The following is a 12,619-nucleotide window of genomic DNA, read 5'->3' as shown; positions in this document are numbered from 1 at the left end:
TCAAACATTCCAAGGCATCATGTGGCTGGTTATATACTGCAGGTTTATTAAAGTCATGTACAAGGACACGGATCAGCCAACAGGAAAAAGGCTGACGCAACAACCTACAGTCAAACCAAGTTTTCTTCAAAAAAAATTAAAAAAAAGAAAAGCGGCATAAATTGGTAAAAAACACTTCAGAGGATTTAAAATAATTGGTACACAAATTTCACATAACCAAGTGCAAGACATCCTGCACATGAGAACAAGTGTATAACATTCTGCACATCACAACATCTGTGCAGTACGAGTGGGGGGGGGGGGGCAGATGACGAGGGCGGGGCCTTCTTAGCTGGTGTCCATCTGGAGAGGAGAGAGAGGAACACGGTCAACACGGCCTCAAACCACCTCCCTCACAGCAGAACAGCGCGGGGCGTGTGCGGACGTACCCGGGCGTTGTAGGCGTCTAACTGGGCGTCCAACTCCTCGGCAGAGAGCTGCTGTTTGCTGGCGCCGCCACCGCGACCTCCAGCACCGGCGCCGCGACCTTTACCCCGGGGTCCTCCTGCCCCGCGACCCCCACGACCCCGCGGCTGCATGCCTCCGGCGAACGCCCCGACCCGGTTCCTGTTCATGCCGCCGCCGCCGGCGCCGCCTCTGTTCAGCCTGACCAACAGAAAGGAAGAGTTAGCCTCTGCCGACGAGACAGCGGGGCCGTACCGTCGTCATGGAGACGCGTCGACGCGTCCACCTACCCCTGCATGGGGGGCCGTCTCTGCTGCGTGTCGATCTGTGACGTGACGAGCTGGATGTTCATCGGCCGCCCTGCGCACAAACATCAACGGTCAGACGCGAACAGGGGATACACAGAGAGAGACCACTCATCGGGCGTGGGCCGTCGCAGCGCGTACCGTCCAGGGGCACTCCGTTGTACTGCTTCATGGCCTTCAGGGCGTCGGCCCTCCTCTCGAAGTGGACGTCGGCGGTGCCCAGACTCCTCCCCGAGCGGTCGTAGTGAACCGCCGCCTTCTTCAGCGTCCCGAACTCAGCGAACAGCTCCTGCAACGGGGAACCAGAACCATCAGCACCGCAGACCAACAGCCCAGTCGGGGTAACAGACGCATCAGAACGGAAAAACATCACGATAAACGAGTATTAAAGACAAACCGTACCTGAATGTCGGCATCAGAGACGCCAAAGTCCAGGTTGGAGACCAGCAGCTTGCCTCCGGTCTCCACGCCGGCGCCAGCGTTGCCGTTGAAGCCGTTGTTGAACATGTCGTGCTGCCATTTGTCGGGCATCTGCTTGGGCTGCAACAGATGAAAGACAACGCACCTGCTGACTGCGATCCCCTGGCTCTGTCAGTCAGAGTCCGCGGCTGGTGTGGGGGGAGCGGGTGCTCACGTCCAACAGGACCAGGGATCAGCTGTTGCCCGCTAAGGCCCGCCCCATGGTTCCCTTCCCCCCACCCACAGTCTTCACATGCAAGTTATCCCTACAAACTAACGAAAATTACAATACAAAAAATAAAAAAGGAAAATAAAAAAGGCCTGACACTTGTCACTTCTTTTTTTTTTTTTAGCAAGTACACATTGCTAAAAAAATGTACAACAACGATTAACGCTAGCAGTATTTTTTTTATGGAACACAACATAGCTAATGCATGTTAATTGAAACCAGTTCAACAGGCCAATACATTTCCCAGCAAAGCCCTGCCCCACAGCCAACCCGCACTAGACCCCGACATGCCCACTGGTATCTTGCCATCAGCGCCTCCACCAAAGACCCTCCTCACGGCCATCTCGAGGGACTTATCCTCAGTGTCGTTCTGGGAAGAAGGGCTCCTCTGGGGTGACTCGATGCTCCTCGTTCTCACAATAGTCCTTTACGAGCCACGTAGGCTTCGGCTTCGACAAACGGTGTCCATGCGTACATTAACCTCTAGGCCCACCGGGACTCCTATCAATGGCGGTTATCGGGACGTCCATTTTGAGACCACGCCATTTTGAATTGGTCTATGTTGGACCAAACTACAATTCAGATTTACTGTGGATAAGGGCTTTATAAAATACACAGGTGGGGAGTTAACAGTCCACTGCTCCAGCCACATACAAGGCAAACCTGTAGAGAACCACTGAAGGGTCGGCCGCGTAGTGCGACCCGCCGGCCACTCCCAGACAAAGGCCGCGGACTCCCGCAGGCCGCTGGGTCGAACCCTGCTCCAAAAATCTTCATGGGTCGGTGAAAGGGTCGAGGCTCTGGCATCCCTTCTCACCCCTTCCACCAATCGACCAGGAACCACGGGAACTACTAATCAACTAAGGTGTGAAGGATTGAAGATGCTGAATTCAAAATGGCGCCGCCGAGGCCTCGCAGATTAACAGCCGCTCCGCCTCCGCAGCTTGCCGGGTGGCGGATCGCCGCCGACCGCTGCGACTCCTCCAGAGACGTCGCTACACATAGTAGGTATAGGACAGACTATGCACACAACCTCCATTAACGAATAACCGACATTTACACCGAATCCCCTTCCTAGGGAGAACTCGGCGGCTAGGCCTGACACAGGACTAGCAGGCCGGCTAAGGGAGCTAGCAGGCAGGCCAGAGGGCCCTGTCGGCCCGCTGGAGGAGCTAGTAGGCCCGCTGGAGATTAGGACGTCACCCTGGTGGGTTCAGCTCGCCAGGGATTCTCGTTTTCTGCTCATTCCGTTCACTTTCTCATACCCTGTTGTAAGGAGTCGGTCTTCCTCGGCCTCGGTTGAGGTTCTGTCGGCCTCTCATGGGGCCGGATGCGCCTCTGCCTGCAAATCCTCCGCCTCCTGCGCCCCCGAGACGCGGAGCTCCGCCGCCCCGGCCGGAGGCTCCCCTGCCGCGGCCTCCTCCGCCGCGACCTCCGCCTCTCTGCTGCCTGTTCTGTTTGATAATGTCATCGAGTGACATATCCATCTTATCGGCCATGGTGCCTTTTAATTACTACTTAACTATTTAACGGAGGAAAAAATGTAACCCTGGCGGTGCCTGCTCCGTGTCGTTGATCAACGACTCACCTTCACTGTGTGAGCGTGTGTGAAAGACGCACGGAGCTAACACAATATAGGGGCTGGGGCGCATGCGCATCGTACGTAGGCTTGAGTACGTCAATTTCCCCGCCCACTAAATACTATTCTTTCATGCAATTCTATTTGTAAACAGGGCTTTCATTAGAGTACGGAATGTCTCACAAAGTCAAACTTGTGAAGAAATTCCATGATGCACTCAAATAATATTTAGCTATCGTGAAAAATCTTCACGAATTTGGTTTGGTAAGAAAGTATTCTATGTATAGGCACTTTCTCTTTGTTTACATTGCATTTCTGTTAGCCACTTTATTTGTTTGCATTAGTACTTTGTATTTGTTTTGTTTATTTTGTATCCTGTGTTTTTCCTCTGCTGCTGGGTTGTTGCAACGTTAAAAATCTCCTATGGGGATTAAAACAATTTTATCTAATCTAAGCATCACTTGTGCTGTGAAACGTGTGTGTGCATTACTATGCAATTAGAAAAGGGGAGGAATATTGTAAAAGTATTTTATTCAACATGTTTCCAATGCTGGGAAGTCAATTTAGGACAGCATATTGGAGGAGATCTCTACTTTAAATCCGTTTTAAGAGACTTCCTTTTACGGGAATCTTTATTTAAAAAAAGAAAAAGAAACACACGTTGGCATTCTACATAGCATTTGGCTTTCAAAATAAGACCATTCCAATACTTCTAAAATTACTCTAATAAACTTTCAAGATCAAAAAATAGAAGTCAGTCCTTGGCCCGTCGCCCCGGTCGGGTTGGTACAGAAACAGGTTTGTATCGGTGAGAGACTCCTCTTCTGGTGGAGAGCAGTCTGCTCCTGGCATCAGCCGCCCCCTCGTCTGATGTTCTGCATCAGTTCCATTGGTTAAAAAAATGTATGTATACGAAGAATCTTAACCTTCAATGACATGAAGAGAACTGATTATGAAACTGGAAATGTTCTGTTTTTTACGTTTTTTGTAACCAAGCCCTCATAAGGATTTTCAGAAAAGGGCGGAGGGAGAGAAAGAGAGGAAGAGAGAGTAAAGGGACGGGTGACCGGCGGGCGGGGTTCAGGGTCCGTGGGGGGGGGGGGTTGGATCGGGCTCGGGGGGGGGGGGGGGGCAGCGATGAGGGCCAATGTGCTGGCTGATGGAGGACTGAGAGCCAAAAGTTCCCAAAGATAAAAGGTTGAGGAGAAACTAAATAAAAAAGTTGGCGGCGCAGCGGTGGGAGACTAGGACTTCTTGGCGTCTTGTGTGTTGCGTTTCTTGAGGTCACTCAGGTCCACTGGTGTGAAAGCTGAAAGGCACAAGGAGGAAGCGTTGTTAAGCATCCTCTGTCTGGAAGCAGTCCCAAGGAACACAATCACCTGGATCACTTACAATGGAGGTTAGGGTTGGGGTTCTTCTCCACATACTCCTGTGGTCCGCGCTCGTTCCGTTCGCTGTTCTGTGTTGACCTGATGTCTCGGAGTACACACTGCCAGGCTGGGAGCAGGGCAAGATACACAACGGTTACACAACTTACAAAAAGATCACCCCTCACAAAGAAAACTGTTCCCTGAGACTAGAAGCAGCTCATGTTGACGAGGTCCTCATCAGACTAAGGGCCCCGGAGTGACGAGATTAGGGAAGGTAAAGGCAACACAATGCCCATCAACTACTGGGAATATTTAAATAACGCCCTAGACCTAGAAACCACTTACTGTGATCGTGTCCCCATTTAGTCACGTCTAGTTTCAATGGCCAAGAACTACACAAGACCATACAGCCTCTCCTACAGCTCATAGTCATGCAAAACACATCATCTTAAACCCGCCTCTAACACCTCCACCAAGGACATATGGAGGTGGGCGATATTTACAATATAAGACATAAGGAATATACAGCAATATAAGACATGAGGAATATAGAGCAATATAAGACATGAGGAATATAGAGCAATATAAGACATGAGGAATATAGAGCAATATAAGACATGAGGAATATAGAGCAATATAAGACATGAGGAATATAGAGCAATATAAGACATGAGGAATATAGAGCAATATAAGACATGAGGAATATAGAGCAATATAAGACATGAGGAATATAGAGCAATATAAGACATGAGGAATATAGATCAATATAAGACATAAGGAATATAGAGCAACATAAGACATGAGGAATATACAGCATTGACACCTTTTTTTTATCATGGCAATATCACAGCTGTATAAAATGAGGATGTACACAATGAGGATCCAGCCTTATTGCCTGCAGCATGGCCATGATAAGAAGGCGTTGGGGTAGAAGTATCGCTATGCAGCCGGACTCACTGTCATGGATGAAGCGCACGTTCTCCTCGTGAGCGGGGGTGAAGAGGTCCCCGGTGTTGGTGGGCGACCGGGGACTGGACGTCCTCTTGTAACTGTTCACCATCCTTGGAGCAGATGAGCTTTAGACATTTCAGAAAAGCGACAAGTAGTAAACACTGAGTACATTTTAATGTGCGATATGTGATGCTTTGAAAGAGCCTCAAGCCAACTTGAAGCATCGCACAGCTCTTACGGATCTGTGCGCCACACAGTCACGTGGACAGCGTCCAGTACCCCCTCCTCCTAACTCTTCTCTGTCCTCGTCCTAACTAGTCCTACCTCTTCTCTATCCTCATCCTAACCTTGTCCTCATTCTGTTTGATGGATGAGAAGTGGGTAGGAGACATAAATGGTTCAATTGTGGCCACAAAGGGAAGCACACGGTCCACCACTACACTCATGACAGCCGTAGCAAGAGGTGCGATGCCAAATGAAGCCTTGTTTTCCTTGTTTACCTGTTCTTATCTGGGTGGATTACGATTGCATTGTGCTGGGGCCCATAAGATAAAAGGTTGATTGATTGCTGGGATGTCCATGTGTTCAGGGAGCACTGCACACTTTGTGGGCGGTGGCTGACTACTGTGGCCTCGCAATTAGAAAACACCACTCTGATTCTATGTTGGTGTTGTTGTTGTCAAATTCCTCATTAAAATACGAGTAATAATTTCAAAACGGATCGCTGTTGGTGCGGTGATAAACCTGGAATAATAACAGCCGGTTGAGGAGTGAGCAGAGATCAGCCCGTCGGAGGTACCTTGTCATTCTGGTTGCAGTCTGCACCGCTCGTCGCTCCTCTGGGGGTGATGAGAGGGTCGGAGAACACGAATCCAATCCTTCTTTTAATCTACAGGGAGGTAAACACGATGCACCGTCAGCAGAGCTCCCAGTATAAACCCTGAGTCACGTCTCCTGTTCACCACGACCCACCGGCTGTGCGGTAGTGACCGTTGCCCTGAAGCTGAAGGCACCGGCTGTCAGTCCCAACACGGGCCATTGTTTACGTTTGAGCCAACTTTAGCATCATTAGCATCACGCGAACACAGCCTGGCTAGCCGGGCGGCTGACGGCCAGAACCGAACCAGTTAGCCTTCCAGTCCCCATCAGAAGAGAGTAATCCCCGGTTAACGTGTGTATCCCGCCGGGACGAGTGTCATATCGATGCTAATCGCCCGTGTAGCATCGCTAGCTTTAGCCCCTGGCTAGTTAGCCGCGACGAGCTGCTCTGTTACCATCTCCTCTCACTGGTTCATCCTCTCACTGGTTCCTCCTCTAGCTGGTGCAACTGGTTTTAGATCCTCCCGGAGACGGGGACCTAAAGCTTAACGTTTCATTTTTGACTGCGAAACATCTCTTATTTTAGGACAGTGCACCCACCTTTTCTTTGATATTTCCCTTCGCTGTCTTTATGCTTCACAGTGGAGTGAGGCCAGCTAGACGTTGCCAAGGCCAACCGAGTGTTTCCGGGTAAACGAGCGGAAGTGGAAGAACCTGATGAACCCTGGAGCCGCAGGTCCAATTAACTCAATTAAACGCTGCCTTTCTTTAAAATCGAGGCTCACATTCAAAAGTTTATTATATATTGATAGAGCTTAATGTAACTAAAGCCTATGTACATTTTATTAAGTGTTGAACTTCCTAGTCACCTAGTTGTCTTGGCCTTTTAAACTTAAATTTGTATGTACTTCTTAACTGTGTATTGTTATTGTTTTTGTTTTAACTGTGAAGCGCTTTGTGACCCTGGTCTGTGAAAGGCGCTGTACAAATAAAGCTTACTTACTTACTTACTTACTTACTTACTAGTCAATGAGTGTTGGTACGTTTTGGAGAAGGTAAGTTTCTCCAAAAAGTTAAAATTTAAAAAATATTGCTAGCCGTGAACTTGTTTGGGGTAAATTGATTTCCAAAGTATAGGCCCTCAGAATGAAGCACAAGGAAATACAATTATTCATAAAATATGTCTTTATTTATGAAAACATGTACAAAAATAATTATTGAACATCAATATATAAGACTTTCATTACTGACTTTATCATGAATGTATATGCCTCATATATATAACACAACAACAATTGTAGTGAAAAGACAAAAAAGCACAATGACAGTATAATGCCCAGGGGGAAGGCAGGCTGTAGTCAAAGTGTTCCGAGTGCATTGCTACTAGTCTGCTATACCTCTCTGCCCAGCAGTAAGGAGACATAACACGGACAAAAGGACACATTCTGCCCAATGCAAGAGCCTTCTACACAGACTTGGAGGGGCGGGGGGGGCATAGCTGAGTACCTGAAACGTCTTGGTAGGCATTGGCAACAGATCAGAGAGAATATGTATAATCTTCTGCTTCGTAAAAAAATAAATGCCTGTAAAGCAACAACCCTGGAAGAAAAAATACAACCAAAAAAAAGCAGAAAAGGAAAGGCTTTACAAATCTTAAATCTGTCAACGGTGTGAAGCCGCCCGCTTCCACCCAGGTGTACGCAGAGCGCGGTTCAGAGTCTGACGCTCTCTCTGCAGGGACAATGTCTTTATGTTCCTCCAGTGGCGGCTCTGGGCCGGTCGGGAGTCACACACAGCCCGTCTCAAACAGCTGGGCCAGCTCCTTGTAGTCGGGGTCGATGAGGTCGGCAGGCTTCTCCCCGTTGTTGTTCTGGGCCTCCCGGCTGCCCCCCGCCGACAGCAGGAAGCTGGAGGGGAGACAGAGACTGTTAGCCAGGCAGAGGTCCAGCTGGTATTAAGAGGGATGTGTCTGACGCTGTGACCGAGCGATGGAAGCAGTCTGAAGCAGAGCCCTGAACACAAAGTGTACCTTAAGTATGACCTTTGATTGACCTTACCTTTAGTACATTTCTCAGGGTAAAAGATGCTCAAAGTGCTCTAGTGAGTCAGAGGTGAGTTCAACTAGTTTGATCATTTTGTGGCGTCATCTGGCCCTGTCTAAAAGATAGGGTTAGTTTAGAGTCCAGCTTAAAGGACGGGACCCCACAGCTCTGGGGGTCTGGCCCTGTGTCTGTGCGGCCCAGCAGCGGTCATGTGGGGGTTCTGGGGGGGTGCGGACCTGGCGATGAGGGGGAAGCCGTCGCTGCACGCCATGTGCAGCGGCGTCCAGCCGTCCTCGTCCCTCTGGTGGACGTCGGCGCCGTAGCGGATCAGCTCCTTCACCACCTCCAGGTTACCGGTCAGAACCGCCTCGTGGAGCGGGGCCATGCCTGGGGCACGCACACACACACACGCACACACACACACACACACACACACACGCACACGCACACGCACACACGCACGCACACACACACACACACACGCACACGCACACGCGCACACACACACGCACACGCACACACACACACAGTATTGTATTTGTACAGCACTGTATCAGACACGGTGGTTATTCAAAGTGCTTTAAAAAAAATAAAAAATGAACAAATAAAAAATAGATATAATTATTCAAGTAACAACAAAACAAAGACAGGATCAATTGAAAGCAACAGAAAATAAATGTTTTTTTAATTTCTTTTTAAAAGAAGTTACAGTAGGGGCAGATTTAATTCCTGTTGGTAGTTGGTTCCAGCAGTGGACAGCATAATGACTAAATGCCATTTCACCCTCCCTAGACCTGACCCCAGGCAGCCAGCTGTAGGTTGGTAATAGATTAGCATATCTGAGATGTATTTTGGCCCCAGGCCATTGAGTGTCTTAAAGAGGATGAGGAGAACTTTAAACTAGATTCTGAATTGTACTGGAAGCCAATGCAAAGACCGGAGGATTGGTGAGATGTGTTCTCATTTTTTGTTAAATTCTGGAACCAGCATTTTGAATTAATTACAGCCGCCTGATTGACTTTTTGGGGAGGCCAGTGAAGAGCGCATTGCAATAGTCAAGCCTGGACACACACACACACACACACACACACACACACACACACACACACACACACACACACACACACACACACACACACACATACACATACACATACACATACACATACACATACACAATACACAATACACAATACACATACACACACACACACACTGTCAGATCAAGTGTCCGTGGGCTTTTCTTACCCCGCCGGGGGACCCAAGCTAGTCTCTGATTATTATTGGCTGTCATCGGCCGCTTGCGTTCTATTACAGTTTATTATTCTAATACTCTTAGCGGCCCGTTGTGAGCCAACCAGGAGCTGCGTTCAGCGACCACAGAGCCAATCAGAGGGCCTGCTCACCTGAGTGGAACAGCGTGTCGAGGCGCACCTTCCGCGCCCTCATGAACCTCCCGATCTGCTCCATTTCGCCACGCCGCACCAGGTCCTGGAAGATGATGTCGTTGGGGAAGTGCACGGCGCGCGGGGGCGGGGCCAGGGGGGCGGCGGGCGCGGGGGCGGCGGCGGGCGGCGGGGGGGCGTCCTGCGCCTTGGAGCGCCGCGTGGTCGCGCCCCGCGAGCCCCGAGTGTACGACGGGACGTACGCCGCCGCCGCCGCCGACTTGTAGGACGGCGCGTAGTGCGACGAGGGGCTGCAGAGGGAGGAGCCGTAGGTGGCGGTGGGCGTGTACCTGGCGGTGGAGGTGACCGAGGGCAGGTAGAGCGAGGGCGTGTACTTTGAGGTGGTGTACTGCGCTGGTGTGTACTTTGAGGTGGTGTACTGCGCTGGTGTGTACTTTGAGGTGGTGTACTGCGCTGGTGTGTACTTTGAGGTGGTGTACTGGGTGGGGGTGTACTTTGAGGTGGTGTACTGGGTGGGGGTGTACTGGGTGGGGGTGTACTGCGCGCTGCTGGAGTACGTCCCGGGAAGGGGGTAGCTGTACTTCATGTCTGCGGGCGGGGGCGGCCCCTGTCCCTCCTTAGTGACCCGGGTTAGAGGCCACGCTGCTCTCCTCCAATCAGAGAGCAGAATCCAACCACAACACAGGAAGAAAGGAAATCCTCGGTCCGTCCGTCCTGTGATCCAGTCCCAATCTGTCGTCGTCTCTAATCCCTTCCTGTTGCTGGTATCCGCGTGCAGAGAGGCTCCTCCCCCTTCGGCGGTGGCCGGACCCTTGCTAGAGGGGGTCCCGTGCGGACCACCCGGTCTCCGAGTCTCCCCTCTGGTGCCCTTGCTGTTGTCCCGGGGGCCGTCTCCCTGTGGCCCTGTGTGTAAGCGCCGTGGGGGTGTTATCCAGAGTGGGGCTGTGTCTCGTCTAGGGGGGCCGGCGGTGCTGGGGGTCCTATATACCCTCTGTCTGGCTATTTCGGAGCGCAAGATCGAGTGACATCAGCTTAGGAGCTAGTGGCTGGTGTCCAAGCCCTCTCCCCATGTGGTCACATGCCCTCCCCCCACACCCGCCCCATCCCTTGGCCCGTAAAACCCGTTGACAACTGCCACCATAAGGCTTCTGAGACGGGTCTGAGGCGGTAAACATCCAAACAGCTGTAGGTAACATGCCGTGTGGGCCTGTGCACAATCAGGAGACATGCAGACCACAGGGTCGCTGCTCTGATGGCTACTCCTGAAACAGGCCCAAGATGGCCGCTTCTGACATCCAGATAAAAGTGGTTTGTTGGTATATAGATATGTATATGTGTGTGTGTTTTTGTGTTTGTAAGGCATCCCGATCTGTACAAGATCCATTCAGTAATTATTTGGTAAACCGACATTGGAACAGCAATTGTTTTTGTGTTTTTTCATTCATTTGTTTCGGCTGTCGGTCTGACAGGCCGTTTTCTACCTGATCAGAACCGCTTTAGTCTCGCCTACATCTTGTTGTGGTCGTTGATGCCCACTCCCTATAGCGCTGACCTCTGGCGTGGCCGCTCTGGTATTTATTACCTTCACCGCCCTGTAGTCACGCGTGGACTACGTGAGTTCTATGTTTGGGTCGCCAGGACCGGTGTGTCCGTCTGTCCAGCAGGACGTTATCCGTGGGACTGCTGTCTTGCCCAACAGCTAGGTCATAAAGACATAAATCAAAGAAGCTACATTTAGCCTCTCTGTGCAGATGCCTCCCATAGTCACATGTTCAGAAAAGGAGCTTTTTTACAATGCTGGGATTCTGACGTGCACCAGTCCAGATTCTGGGAATTCAGTCCCAACCACTCTCCAGAAACATGAACCAACATGACGATCAGACATCATGACCAAACATCATGACCAGACGATATGAAAGCAAAGCAACATGTGATGCGGTCGCGTTACCTCTTTCCCCAACTCCACCATAAAACCTGAGAGCTGATATTTGAAATCCCTAAAAGCGGACCAACACACCTTCTGTTGTGTTGTGTGCGCTGCGGCATTGAGCCTGTGTCACCAGCTGTCCCCCGGAGGTCTAAGATTGGCCGGGCTGATTATAGCCGCCCCCCCGAGCCTTCCAATGAGTTCTGGGGCGTTTGAAAGACTCAGCCAGCCAGAGTACATGAGGAAATGAAAACCGGACACTCATCAACAATCTGCTTTGGCCGCCGTGAGGAACCTCACGCCCTCGCTAGATGACTTCTGGGCGAGTCTTGCGCCGACTTTGAGCCGTGTTGATGTTTGAGGGGCCTGGTCGCCGCGTGCCCCCGACCCTGGGAAGGCTGTTCATCCCCCCCACTCCCAAGGGACACGGCTCCTGTCCATCACAGCACGGAGACGCTTCAGCGACAATGGGTTGTTTGACACGTTAACGTTCCATAAACTCGTTCTGCACCCTAGTACTCCATACTGCGGCCTAGTACACATGAGGATCGGTCTGTTAGGACTACAAACACAAACCAGGACGCACCCGGTGCCAACATCCTGTCCAGCAGAGCAGCCTACTGATTCTACAGAGATGACACTGAGACAAACAAGCAAGGAGCCAAACCGGCTCACTGGACACTTCTAGTGGAAACACAGAGGCCTTCAAGTACCAAACACGTTTTGTCAGGCATTTGTCGACGCTCTGATCCAGAGTGAGGTGTACTGTGATTGGTCTGGGCTTCAGCCTCCTCTTCTCAACACAACATCGTTCACAGTGCCACTTGCTTCTCTGAGCGTTTATCCTAAAACATGGAGCAGCATTTGTACCCCTGGACCCCGGCTCTCCCACTGGGTGTCCCTGGCAGGAGAGGGGTCATGTGCACAGGGAGCTGCCTGTCACAAGGCCCGTCAGTCAAGGCTCAATGTGCTCACAGACTGAGAGCTCAGCACCTGACTCCCTCCCCAGTGGACTGCATGTCCTGAATGCTCCAGCCCTGATCCTCGTTCCAGTATGTTGACAGAGGTCAGCGCTGGGGCAGGATGGA

General features: G+C 50.9%; 3 protein-coding genes across 4 annotated transcripts; all 3 read right to left on the bottom strand.

The window, feature by feature from the left end:
• Positions 1-23: 23 nt before the first annotated feature.
• alyref (Aly/REF export factor) lies at positions 24-3,058 on the bottom strand. Its single transcript, XM_056609512.1, has 6 exons — positions 2,703-3,058; positions 1,152-1,289; positions 891-1,038; positions 735-804; positions 429-645; positions 24-342 (listed from the first exon to the last, which is right to left on the bottom strand). The coding sequence occupies exons 1-6, from the start codon at positions 2,934-2,936 to the stop codon at positions 328-330; spliced, it is 822 nt and encodes a 273-aa protein (XP_056465487.1). The 5' UTR covers positions 2,937-3,058; the 3' UTR covers positions 24-327.
• Positions 3,059-3,519: 461 nt separating this feature from the next.
• mcrip1 (MAPK regulated corepressor interacting protein 1) lies at positions 3,520-6,866 on the bottom strand. 2 transcript variants are annotated; one of them, XM_056609595.1, is made up of 5 exons: positions 6,757-6,866; positions 6,137-6,226; positions 5,344-5,462; positions 4,409-4,513; positions 3,520-4,325 (listed from the first exon to the last, which is right to left on the bottom strand). In XM_056609595.1, exons 2-5 carry the CDS (start codon positions 6,142-6,144, stop codon positions 4,261-4,263), a joined length of 297 nt encoding a protein of 98 aa, XP_056465570.1. In that variant the 5' UTR covers positions 6,145-6,226; positions 6,757-6,866; the 3' UTR covers positions 3,520-4,260. The 2 variants fall into 2 exon arrangements, with proteins under 2 accessions (XP_056465570.1, XP_056465577.1); XM_056609602.1 differs by having other exon boundaries at positions 4,147-4,325; positions 5,344-5,447.
• A 461-nt stretch (positions 6,867-7,327) lies between these two features.
• ppp1r27a (protein phosphatase 1, regulatory subunit 27a) lies at positions 7,328-10,576 on the bottom strand. The gene is made up of 3 exons (XM_056609503.1): positions 9,605-10,576; positions 8,435-8,585; positions 7,328-8,063 (listed from the first exon to the last, which is right to left on the bottom strand). The coding sequence occupies exons 1-3, from the start codon at positions 10,188-10,190 to the stop codon at positions 7,943-7,945; spliced, it is 858 nt and encodes a 285-aa protein (XP_056465478.1). The 5' UTR covers positions 10,191-10,576; the 3' UTR covers positions 7,328-7,942.
• Positions 10,577-12,619: the final 2,043 nt, after the last annotated feature.

Source organism: Gadus chalcogrammus, chromosome 2, assembly GCF_026213295.1.
Source record: "Gadus chalcogrammus isolate NIFS_2021 chromosome 2, NIFS_Gcha_1.0, whole genome shotgun sequence".
In the NCBI taxonomy this organism is placed as follows: Eukaryota; Metazoa; Chordata; class Actinopteri; order Gadiformes; family Gadidae; genus Gadus; species Gadus chalcogrammus.
This window is presented reverse-complemented; position numbering and strand designations above follow the sequence as displayed.